This window comes from Ovis aries, chromosome 20 (assembly GCF_016772045.2).
Source record: "Ovis aries strain OAR_USU_Benz2616 breed Rambouillet chromosome 20, ARS-UI_Ramb_v3.0, whole genome shotgun sequence".
NCBI lineage: Eukaryota > Metazoa > Chordata > Mammalia > Artiodactyla > Bovidae > Ovis > Ovis aries.
In genome coordinates this window covers 42,395,095-42,407,417 of record NC_056073.1, presented here as the reverse complement: position 1 = coordinate 42,407,417, position 12,323 = coordinate 42,395,095, and the positions used below count along the sequence as shown (strand labels likewise).

Genomic DNA, 12,323 nt, shown 5'->3' with positions numbered 1-12,323 from the left:
CTGTCTTAAGTGGTTGTAACATGGCTCAAACTCTATGAGGTGGTGTCTGGTTCCATTTCTATTCTCTGCACCTCCTGGCCAACCTTCCAGCAGGGGGCACTGCTACTGACCAGTGCATGTAGGCACTGGCCAGGAATATCTATCTAGGCAGAGGGATCTTTTCTACTTAGGCAAGATTAAGGTTAAGTGTGGGTTGATAAAGGGCTTCCCAGGTGGTGCTACTGGTAAAGAACACGCCTGCCAATGCAGGAGACGTAAGAGATGTGGGTTCGATCCCTGGGTCAGAAGGATCCTCTGGAGGAGGGCATGGCAACCCACTCCAGTATTCTTGCCTGGAGAATCCCCATGGACAGAGGATCCTGGAGGGCTATAGTCCATAGGGTTGCACAGAGTTGGACATAACTGAAGTGACTTAGCATGCACACAGGAAGATAAAATGGGAGCACACAACTTAGAGTGAGGTGGAATTGTTATTTTTTCATCTCTATACAAACTTCTGCATACTTTGTAGATGCGTATTCTCATAACAATTGTAGCAGTCATCCTGCCTTTCAGGTTGTATCACACAAACTTGTCACAACAGGCACTAAAAATACACAAGATTAAAGAAGCAGGAGATCAAAACAGAAAATGGTTCTGTGTGTGTGTGTGTGTGAGTGTGTGTGTGTGTGTGTGTGTGGTGGGGCAGCGGGGGGAGGGGAGGCTGACAGGCACAGGGGGACACAGAGTTCTCTTTGTTTGTTCCATCAACTACAACCTGAATGACTTGCAATGTAATTACAACTATTCTTTTTAAACCGCAGTCCAGAGACTATGAAAGCACTGTGATCACATCCTGTGGTTCAGTAGGACACAGCATAATCCCGTTTCTGTAACAAGAAATCAGCTTAAATTGAGAGAAACCAGCATCACAAAGAAATTCCAAACCTGTGAAGGAACAACGTGCTCTTGGATTGAAAATGTACATAAATGCTCAGGAGCGTGGAGTCTTTCACCAGGGGCTGGTTCCCAGGCCACGTGGCTAGAAGAAGCTCAGAGAACTGGACCCCACAGCACAATAGTTTACAGCTGGGCACATGGCACTTGCAGCTTTGATAAAGAAGTCCCTCTCACTGCCTTCTTCAGAACCGATCTCAGACTTACTGCACTGTCCAAGGGATGAGATGTTACACGTGTATTGTCAGGATCCATGTGAACAGAGGCATTCGCTGTACCTTTTTATCTTAATGGATGGGCTGTGTTCTGAATGCATTAACATCACTACCTGCTCATGAAGAAATGAACAATGAGATCTCAGCTTCTGTCAATTTCTTCCTATTTCCTGTTTTTACGTGAAGGGAAAGCATCGACCAGAAGAATTACCTGTGTGTTCTCTAAGACAGTAGAGGGTGGGAAGGCCAGCCTAGCCACAAGAGACCTCATCCACACAAATCTCAGATTCGGCTGACCTCAGTCCACGATGGTGGCCCTTAAATGCTGCCAAGAACAAAGCAAAGATGCTCTTGTAAAGAGTCAACGGAGCCTGTTTGAATGTGTCTTATAGAGCTTGGTGGGAGGTGTTAGGTTAAGATCTTGGTAAACCAGAGAATCCTAGAATCCTAAAATTTGCTCCCCAGTCTAAGGTCTCTGTTGTCATCTTGTTTGCCTGGTTTGAGCTTTCACACACACCACACACACACACTCTGAGTGGCCTTAGGCAGGTTATTTCCCTTCCATGTCCACGTTTTCAAAATTAGAATCAGGATTTGAGCCAGATGTTCCAAAGTGCCTCCAGTTCTAACTTCCAATACATCTACCATCAAAAAGGCAGAGTGGATTCCACTGCTCAGTCTCATGGGTGCTGACACCAGAACAGATCCCCCCTCCCCGACTAGACACACACCCACAACCCAGATGCACCATCATCATTCCCACCCCCATTCTTGCCTCACAGCCCACAATTTGACCGGGTACCTAGGTCATCAGCTAGAGGACCCGCATCTAATAAACAGTAAAGCAGCTGGAGTTACATCTTCTCTTCAATCTTTATTTGCTACTTCCATTCCTTTATCCCACCAACGTCAATTGGGAAGGACAGCAGGAAGCCACATTTGAAGTGGCACATGCCAGCTGGCGGGGTGATGGTAAGCCGTGGCCCCCAGAGCATCACAGACATAACACAGGCATCAGGCCAGGGGCACAGACTGTTCATCTCGAGGGCCCAGGAGGGAAGGCCACCACCCACAGCAGTTGAGCTTGTAAAACACTAAGAACAGTTGCATTCATTGTCTTTTTTTTTTTTCTTTTTGCTTTAATAATAAAAAAAGAAAACCCAAACCTTCTATAATTTATAAGCTATGTTTTGCTATCTACATTATATATAAAATATAGACTCTGTTTACTTTATAACACACATCTTTTCCCCTTGATAAATAGCTCTTTAAAATATCTAGTTTACATGCCTTGACTTTTCATAGATAAGTTTTTTATACATATACATACATATATATATTCTCATGTTTGTAAAACACAATAAATACATACTCAACACTGACAACCAAACAGATGCAATTTTGGTTAAAAAATAAAACACAGTAAAAGCACCAGGCAACAAACAGAAAGCCGTAATCACTAGAAACTTCTGCCTCCCTTGGGCAAGGCACAGGGCCAGAATACTAAACACGGCTGGACGCCGGACAGAGAAAAGGGCAGCAAAGGAACAGGGTAGGTCGCCAGCTTGGGTTTTGTTTCCCAGCCGCGGACAAGAACTACCAAGCAGTCATCAGGTTTATGGGGAGAAACCTCAGGGCTCCGCCAACAGCAAAATAGCCCTTGTGATGGCTGCAGGGGCCAGCAGAGACCCAGACGGGGAAAGACCGCAGACACCAGGGTTGCTCTGAGAGCCCTGTTCACACCACCCCGGCAAGCTTGGCTACCACGCCAAGCACAGAGCCCCTACCCGTGACATGGTCTTGTCATCCCTCTACTCACTATTGCCGTGCACACACGAGGGCGACGGATTCAAGAGCATTCAGTAGTGCAGTGCTCTAGGAGCCTGACTGAGAGCCAGACACTCGGGTGGCCCTCTCAAGGGCTCCAGCAAATAGGAACCGCGATGTAGCAGAGAAAAAGTCAGTAGGCCACCACCTTCTGCTGCTGAAACTGGTGTGGTCACTCAGGTCCGCGGTGCTTACTGACTTCACCTCCAAACTCTGACGACACCACTGAGCCCATCGCCTCTGAGAGCAGCACTGAAGGTTTGCACACCTCCTGGGAGAAGTCCTAAACGCCAGTTCAGGGTTGTCCCCTCAAACCTGGGGCGCTGCCCTGCATGATACTCTGCCGGGGCTGTGGCAGGCTGGGCGGGCGCCTGGGGGCTGCAGACAAGCATTATCTCATTACCTGTCTCACTGTCCCCAAAGGGAACTGAAGTGCGGGGCTCTGAGAGTTGATTTAAAAAAAAAAAAACTCTCCAGGGTCGTGGCCTCTGCCCCGTGACCCGCAGGCTTTGGAAGCCTGAAAACAGAGAGACGGTGGTGGAACAGGAGGCCTAAGCTGGTCAAGGCCTAGATCTGGACCCACGGGGCGGGGCCTAGGAGAGATGGCCTCAGGGAATCTCAGTGGTGAGCATCTGAATGTATGTTCCCCATCCTCGCCAGATACAATACAAATTATAGACCATTGTTCACATTACAGTCACAGTGGGAAATTCTAAACAGCTAGTCTTCTGACTACATTTGAGACATAATTTTTTTAAGGTGAATTCAGCTTAAGAGCTCAGGGAATACGGTCAGCTGCAGGCCCCAGTTCTCAGTGCAACTCTTCTACCAACTAGCCCTGGGACCTCGGGCATGTCTTGTCACTCCTGTGGGCCTCCCTCTCCCCATCTGAAAGCTCTGAGATGCTGAGGAAGGCAGGATGGGGCTCTAAGTCAGAAAACTGGGGTTTCAGTCCTGGCTGAGAAATGGCATATTCAGTTCTTTTATTTTTACATTACTTAGCCTGGAGAAGGAAATGGCAACCCACTTCCGTACTCTTGCCTAGAAAATCCCATGGATGGAGGAGCCTGGTGCAGGCTACTGTGCATGGGGTCGCAATGAGTCAGACACGACTGAGCGACTTCACTTTCACTTTAGCCTCTTGGGGTGCTAGAGAAGACTCTTGGGAGTCCCTTGGACAGCAAGAAGATCAACCAATCGATCCCAAAGGAAATCTACCCCGCATATTCATTGGAAGGACTGGTGCTGAAGCTCCAACACTATGGCCCCTAATGCCAAGAGCTGACTCATTGGATAAGACCCTGATGCTGGGAAAGAATGAGGGCAGAAGGAGAAGGGGTTGACCCGAGGACAAAATGATTGGATGGCATCATCGACTCAACAGACATGAGTTTGAGCAAACTCAGGGAGATAGCTAAGGACAGGGATGCCTGGTGTGCTGCAGTCCATGGGGTTGCAAAGAGTTGGACATGCCTTAGCAATTGAATAGCAACAACCACCACCTCTTGGAGATCCAAAAGGAACTATTGAATATATTGGCTCTGAAGTCCCTTCAGTTGCAGCTGGAGTTACTTTCTCCCCAGGGTACCCCTACCAATGCTAAATTTCCCCCATTCCACCATACCCACCAGGATAAAGGTGATGCAATTAGAAACCTCATCTTTGACCACAGGTCCAATTCAACAGCTGCGGCTACGGGACAAGATCAAGAACTAAGAGAGTCTAAAGGCACAAATGCCATGCACAGCTAACATCCAAGTCAGATGCACTGTCAATGCCCCGCTCCCTGAGAAGAGACATTTTCCTATGTTATTAGGATCAGCAAGAGCACAACCCTGTAATAATCAGCCAACAACTTCTTAAAAGTCCCCAGCTCTGCGGTTGGCTGCATCGCCTACCATCAGAATCAACTTAGGAAGTTGATTTTAAAAGAAGCTGAGTGATATTTCCAGTTTGGAAGAGGAAGAAAAATCAACTCTTCTATTTGCAGCTCTACAAGGAAACTTCTGGCACAATAGCAAATGTGACACCCAGCTCCACGGGGAGGTGTTGACAGCCACAGAGGGGAGCCCCACACAGGGCACAGTGTCGAATCACTGTGGCCCCACAGTCCCCGACAGGGTTCAACAAGGAGTGCTTTCTTGCCCAGCAAAGAACTGCAGAGGTACACACCTTCCTTTGTGGGAGGCCATGAGGTTTGGAAGAGAAGGAAGGTTTTTGGATTCAGGTGACCCTCGCTCTTGTACTTCATAGTTTTGTGACCCTGGGGCAGGTAACTCATCCTCTCAGCCTCAATTTTCTCATGTATAAAATGGGACTAACAATACCCAATACTATAGGGTGGTTTTATGGATTAAGTAAGAGAATGTACTTAGCTCAGTTGGCAAAGAATCCACCTGCAATGCAGGCGACCCCGGTTCAATCCCTGAGCCGGAGATCCCCTGGAGAAAGGAATGGCAACCCACTCCGGTATTCTTGCTTGGAAAATCCCACAGACAGAGGAGCCTGGTGGGCTACAGTCTATGGGGTTGCAAAAGTTAGATACGACTGAGCAACTAAACCACCACACTTAAAATACCTTAAACACAGCAGATGATCAGGAAATGTGGGCACATAGAGAGGACTGAGATGGCTCTCTGCAGAGGGAAAAAGGGCCTGGGAGAACTTCCGCTTCAGCTGGAGTCGGCCAAGACTGCCCTTAGAGGCCCAAGGTGGGCTGAGGAGGCCCTGAGGTCCCCTGCCACACCTCTCCCAGGGGGGTGAGGAGGAGTCATAGGGGGAGCTGACAGGGGTCACCAACTCTCCAAGAGAAAACTCAGAGAATCCAAACCTTCCAAATAAGCACAGGGCATTCCCAAACACTTGTGGGCACCAGGTGAGCACCCCTTACACTCCCTCTCTCAGAATCTGGAACATCTTTTGAGGCCACCAGTGGCATGAGCCAAACATCAGAGGCCCCCCAGAACAATGATGGGGACAAACCAGGCAAGTGGGGACCAACTATGATGACCCTGAGATGGAGCCTCCATCATGCTGGACCCTTGAAACATTCAACAAGGCAGAGAGAAAGGGGGCTGGATGACTCCAGAAGCTTCATCTAAGCTCCAATCCAGCCAAGGGTACCCACCCAGTCCCCTGCAGGTACTACTAGGGGTGCTGGGCTGGGGCAAAGTCCTAGAGAATGTTGTTGAGAGCTGGAGATTTCAAGTTTATATTGTGGCTCCTAACAAAGTCTTTGCAAGTGACAGGTCTGGGGCCAAAGGAGCACTAACGAAGCCATGTACTGTAGCTTTTCTATTAACAAAATGAACCGTTTAGGCCTTTTCTTCTACCTGTTCCTGCATCTACCTATCACATGCATTTCAGTCGATAAAATTTGAGTACATGTACTATTTTTCATGCTGCTTTTTAAGAATATATATTCTTCCATATACCCCAGCCTCAAATGAGAATTTTTGCTTTAGACACTAAATATTCATCACAGAACTCAGAGATCTTTGTGGGGCAAAGAACTTTCAAGTATTTAAAGTACAGAAACAAAATTGAACCCCCAGGAACAGCCCTACTTAGATTATAAATGACTTAGAAAAACGAGACCCATAGGGTCACTAGTTTCCTTTCTTTTCATCCTCGATCCCAACCCTTTGGGCTAACTAGAAAAAAAAAAAATTCTTTCCACTCAGTTTCTACAAAAACTATTTATCCAGAGAGAAATTTAGGAGAATCGGAACCTCAAAAGTCCATGGCATGGCCTTCCACTCAAACTCTCACTGGAAGGCTTCCATACCACCAAACTTCTAGTTTTGAGCTGTTAGCTACAAAAGCTGGCATGCTGATTCTGTCAATGGAGAAGGAACAAATGATATGATGGAGAGTTGTAGCCGACTAACCTTCCCACATGGCAGGAAGGCCCGGGAAGCAGAGAAATTCTTTCTAGGAAGATGATTCCTACTCCTCTGTGCTAGAAAATACCAACATTCCAGGGGTGTTTGGACATAGCACTGCCGCACCCAGGGTCAGCCTGGGATGCATAGCTTATGAGGATGGAGGAGCAACTGATCGGACAGTTAGTTCGTTTTGAGACTTTGCCTGCTCAGAGCCTGGGGTGCACTCTCAGCCCCTTAAATTCCCTTCCAGTTCCACTGCGGGCCGTCTGAAAAGACTCCAAATGTTACTTGTGTGCCAAAGACAACAGCTGGGTTTCTGTGACTGTGAACAGACTCCGTAGACTTACAAGTAATCCTCTCAACAGCCAACCTCAACAAACATCCTATGTGTGGTGAAGAATTAAGAAAAGGAAACAATAGGATAAGCCCTCATTTTCAAAATGTATTTGACTTAAGCTTTCTTTCAAGACCAGGTCTGAATTCCCAAGAGGGATTTTAGTGACAAGGTGGTAGAGAGCATTTATAAACATGTGTGTCTGTCTGTCTGTCTCTGGCCGTTCCCTCTGGCACCGCCTGCTCCAAGCCTACAGTTTGCCATCTCCAGTAAAAGCTCAATAAGCAGAGGGCGTTAAGATAAGAGGGATAGGAGGCCAGAGGAGGGAGAAGATGTTTCTTCCTATATTAGCTTTCTCAAGCCTAAGCAAACTATACACCTCAGAGGGTTCTAAAACCCCATTTAGAAATACTGAAGATAATGTTCCTTGCTGTCCTTTTGTTTTAATACCTAGTCAAAAGTTTTCACTTTTTTGATGCATGAGAACAAAGGTCCAAACTAAGGAAAAGAGCCTTGACATTTTTCTCCCCCAAAGGGAAGATGATTATATCTGTGTGAACCTGAAGGCTTCCCTTTTAAAATCCACAAAGTGGGGGACTCTCCTAGGAGCCCTTCCCCAGCTTGCCAGGAGAGATGGGCACAGGGGTGGCTCACTTTCCCTTCTGCTAGGGACTTGTCCCTGCAAGCCTGGGGCTCACAGCTGCCCCGGGGCCTGGACAACAGCCCAGGAGCTTATGGTCCTGGGTCCATCTGGCTGTCTCCTCGGTCCTCTGAAAGGACCATGTCTATACTGCACTGGAAATAGTTACAAGGTGGCTCCTTGTGGGCTTTTAATCCTGACACATCCAAAGGGAAATTTTCTTCTCTGCCTTGTCTATTTTGGGGCCCTTGCCCTCACCTTTTGGCTCCAGGGAGCACGATTCTCGGCTGGCCCTTCTTGGCACTCCTTGACCTGGCCTCAGGCCAGGAAAAGGGCAATAAGTCAATTAGGAAGACATCTCCTCCCTTCAGCTTCAGGGGGCCCAACCTTCAAGAAAGCTGTATACTTTGCTACAAGTACTTTATCTCCCCGCAGACCCTGTAAGTGGCTTCCTGGAATCTGAACTTTCTCTTTAGCCACTGATCCTGCCTCTCCCCAGACCAAGGGGCTGGCGTGGCCACCTAACGATGCACCTTCTCCTGCCCGCTGAGCTCACTTGTTGGATTCAGGGGCTCTGATTGCAAAGGGGCATTTGGCTTGCAAAGGAGGCCAAGATGGGGTTAGGGGTGGGGGGGGAGCTGGTGGCGCGATGGATGTAGTACAGAGGCCAGCCATCCCTCCTGGCTGCTCACAGTTGAAGGGCAGGGAGAGGCAGCCTCCCAACTCATTCTTGATTGGGGCCCCTCATCCGGGTAGGGGCTTGGCCTCCCAGACCCCATTCCCACACACTCCCCCTTTCCGCTTCCCAGACCCCAGACTCCTCGAGGCCACCTCTCCCTTCCCCCCACCCCGCCCCCCAGTGTCCCCCACCCCCATCCTCTGGCTGGAGGCCTGGGTCACGCCGGGTCCCCAGTCCGGGTCCCCCCAGTCCGGGCTAGCAGTACAGGGACATCCTGCTGCGGCGCATGGCCTCGCTGATCAGGTAGGCGGGGCTCAGCTCGGGCTCCTCGGTCATCACCGCGATGTTCTGCCACTCGCCCGTCTGGCTGGACCGCTTGATGGTGTCCACCACGCACAGGGCGTACAGGCAGTCGTCGAAGGTGGCAGCCATGGTGAGCGGCCGGCCGTCCCAAGTGCGCCGATCGTCCTGGTCCTGGAAGGCCTGGCGCACGGCCTGCATCATCCTGATGGTGCCGCGCAGGTAGGGCGAGGGGATGTCACTGAAGGCCTTCTCGGGCAGCAGGGAGTTGCTGACCGGCGTGGCGTCCTGCACCAGCAACTCCTGCTCCGGGGCGCTGTTGCGCTGGCCGTACAGGTCCGTGCCCACGGCCAGGAGGCGCCCGGCCGAGCCCACCACGGTCACGTCCTGCTTGAACTCGCCGGGCACGTTGAAGTTGAGGGTGACGGCACAGCACACCCCACCCTCCAGCACCATCTGGAAGGTGCAGAAGTCGTCGCTGGTGATCTGACGGATGCCCTTGATGTGGTCGGTCTGCTTCACGAAGGTCTTGAGCAGCCCGTGGGCCTTGACGGCCTTCTGGCCGGTGAGGAAGGTCAGCAGGTCGATGATGTAGGTGCCCACCGAGTGCAGCCCGCCGCCGCCCATCAGATCGTCGCAGCTCCAGTTGTACTTCTTGCCCAGCAGGCTGCCGCCGTGCACCTGCACCTCGCACACCAGCAGCTCGCCCACGTAGCCCTCCTCGATGAGCTGCTTCATGCGCACGAAGGCCGGCAGGAAGCGCAGCACGTTGCCCATGACGCTCATGAGCTTCGGGTAGTAGTGGGCGGCCGACATCATGCGGAAGGCGTCTAGCGGTGTGGCCGCGCGGTCGCAGATGACGTTCTTGCCGATGCCTGTGGGCGGAGCAGAAACAGCACGTGAGGACGCTGGCGCCGAGCGGCAGACAGGGGCGCTGTGGGCCCCCGTCCGCGTTCATGCACCAGGAAGCGAAAGGGACTACTCTTTTTTGGTAGTCGCTATTGTGTGTCTGGAGAAGGCAATGGCAACCCACTCCAGCACTCTTGCCTGGGTCTGGGTGGGTGGGTGTGGGTGGGTGTGTGTGTGTCTGTGTGTATGTGTGTGTGTGTGTGTGTGTGTGTCTCTGTGTATGTGTGCGCGCACGCACTTAGTCGCTCAGTCGTGTCTGACTCTTTGCGACCCCATGGACTGTAGCCCGCCAGGCTCCTTAGTCCATGGCATTCTCCAGGCAAATATACTGGAGTGGGTTGCCATGCTCTCCTCCAGGGGAATCTTCCTGACCCAGGGATCGGGCCCAGGTCTCCCGCATTGCAGGCGGATTCTTTACCATCTGAGCCACCAGGGAAGCCCAAGAATACTGGAGTGGGTAGCCTATCCCTTCTCTAGGGGATCTTCCCCACCCAGGAATCCAACTGGGGTCTCCTGCATTGCAGGCAGATTCTTTACCAGCTGAGCTACTATTATCCTTTTTAAAAGTTTTATTTATCTTTTAAATTTTTATTGTTTTTAATTGGCGGAGAATTGCTTTACAACAGTTGTGTTGCTTTCTGCCAAACATCGACATGAATCAGCCATAGGTATATATATGCCCCCTCCTTGAACCTCCCTCCCGCCTCCCACCCCATCCCACCCCCCTAGGTTGACAGAGAGCACTGGGGTTGACCTCCCTGTATGACTAACTACTCTTATTACAATTTTAAAACATCTTCTTATACCTTTTATTTATACAAAAGTAACATTCTATATATTTCAGCATTACTTTAAATATTAAAGTCAAATTACTTTAGTATTAAACTATCACAGTGATTTAAATATTAAGATTTATTTTCATACATTTAACTAGCCTATACTTTACAAATATTTTTAAATATTTGCCAATATCAGGTGTTTCACTTAATATTTTATTTATATTAATCTGTAACATTTCATATATAGTTTTATTTGTAAAATTAAAATATTTAAATATAAAATGTTCTATTAGAGTACACAATATGGGTTTTACATATAAAATATATTTTGTCAAAAGTTATATGTGCAATGTTTTATATATTTTTATTTGTAAAATATAATTTTTATTAAAAATACATGTAGCAAATAGTATTTTTATCTGGACAGAACTGGAATAAAGATGAAATCACGACCAATGTGAGTCTGATAAAGTATGAGGAAGAATTTCTTAATCGTATACTTCAAAAGTCTAAGTTTTTACCTGTCTCTCCTACAACCACCAACAAGGGATTATGTTTTGTGTGTTTTCTTGTTTATTTTGCATTATGGGTTAGGGCTGGCAGCCGTCACAGATGTGTTTGTTTAATGTTTTCCAGTTCCTTATGGGAAGAGCGGATATTCCTTCTATCTGAGACATGGGTGGTGGTGACTCAGCCCTCATCTTGTCTGGTTGCGGGGAGACTGGGGGTGTTGGCGCCTCTGGCAATGGAGTTGAGACTAAGTAAGAATTATGCTTATAGTGACTTAGCACGCATGCACCATGACTATACTGGATACGTGAGTTCCAGGGAGATGATGCCCTTTAGGAAACTAAGCTGTTCTGGATCAAGAGAAGACAAAGGATCAAAGGCTAGGAGAGTGAAGGGAGAAGAGAATTTACTCCAAGAGAAAGTCAAAGGTCAGGGAAGAAAAATTCAGCTGAACCTGGAGAAATAGTCATCTGGGACTTAAAAAAATAAAGTAATAATTTAAAAAATTATACAGATTTGTTAGCAAGCCAGATTGGGGAGCTTCTGAAACAAGGCACCTTGCCTCCTATGAGGTCTCTGCTGTGCAGCCATGTTCTGCACCTAGACCCCCACTATGGAGCACGCCAGCCACAGACAAGGGACAGGCCACAAGGCAGATGGCACAATGAGACCCACACCCATCCCGGTTGTCTTGACCACGGGAATCTGACTTGACAAAATCCATGAACACTGCCCTCCATCTGAGCTAAGAGGGTCCTGTGGAAGACCTATGACTGTGCGTGTCTGTCTGGTGGAAATGCCTGGGCAAGGTTATAGGCACATGGGGCTCTCATTTTCCCACTGGAAGAGCAAGTGGAGCAATGGAAGTGTCCAGCACAGATTGGAGAAAATAAATACAATCGGTGGCTGTCAGTTTCCAAGTGTACATCAAATTCTGGCCCCAAGTGAAAGGCATGGAGCCCACACACCAACCCCATCTCTTGGCCTCCTCTATATTAGCAGAGTTGGGCTGGCTTTCCTGATGACTGTGAATGAGCAGCAAGAAGCTTCTTGAACTCTGAGCAACCAGGTGAAGACTGAGGCTCCAGCAGAGAGATAAGGCAACACTGGGTTGTGTTACCAAAAGCCCTGTGCACTTGTGTGACATCGTGTTCTGATAATATGATCCTATCGGCACTGGACTCCTGCTGGCGGGAGCAGATTTCTATGTAAACAGATTAGTGGGCCACCACAGGTACAGGTGACACAATGTTGCCCAAATCTGCCTCACACCTGCTGGGTACAGGCTGTGGCCGCTCCTATACCCT

At 48.9% G+C, this 12,323-nt stretch overlaps 1 protein-coding gene across 5 annotated transcripts in view; it reads right to left on the bottom strand.

The window, feature by feature from the left end:
- Positions 1 to 2,005: 2,005 nt before the first annotated feature.
- Positions 2,006 to 12,323, bottom strand: part of GFOD1 (Gfo/Idh/MocA-like oxidoreductase domain containing 1) — a 102,476-nt gene continuing 92,158 nt past the window's right edge. For all 5 annotated transcript variants that reach the window (XM_012101273.5, XM_042237476.2, XM_042237474.2 and 2 more), the window contains exon 2: positions 2,006 to 9,693. In XM_012101273.5, coding sequence (XP_011956663.1) covers positions 8,774 to 9,693 — 920 coding nt within the window. In that variant the 3' untranslated portion in view covers positions 2,006 to 8,773. The remainder of the gene's footprint in view (positions 9,694 to 12,323) is intronic.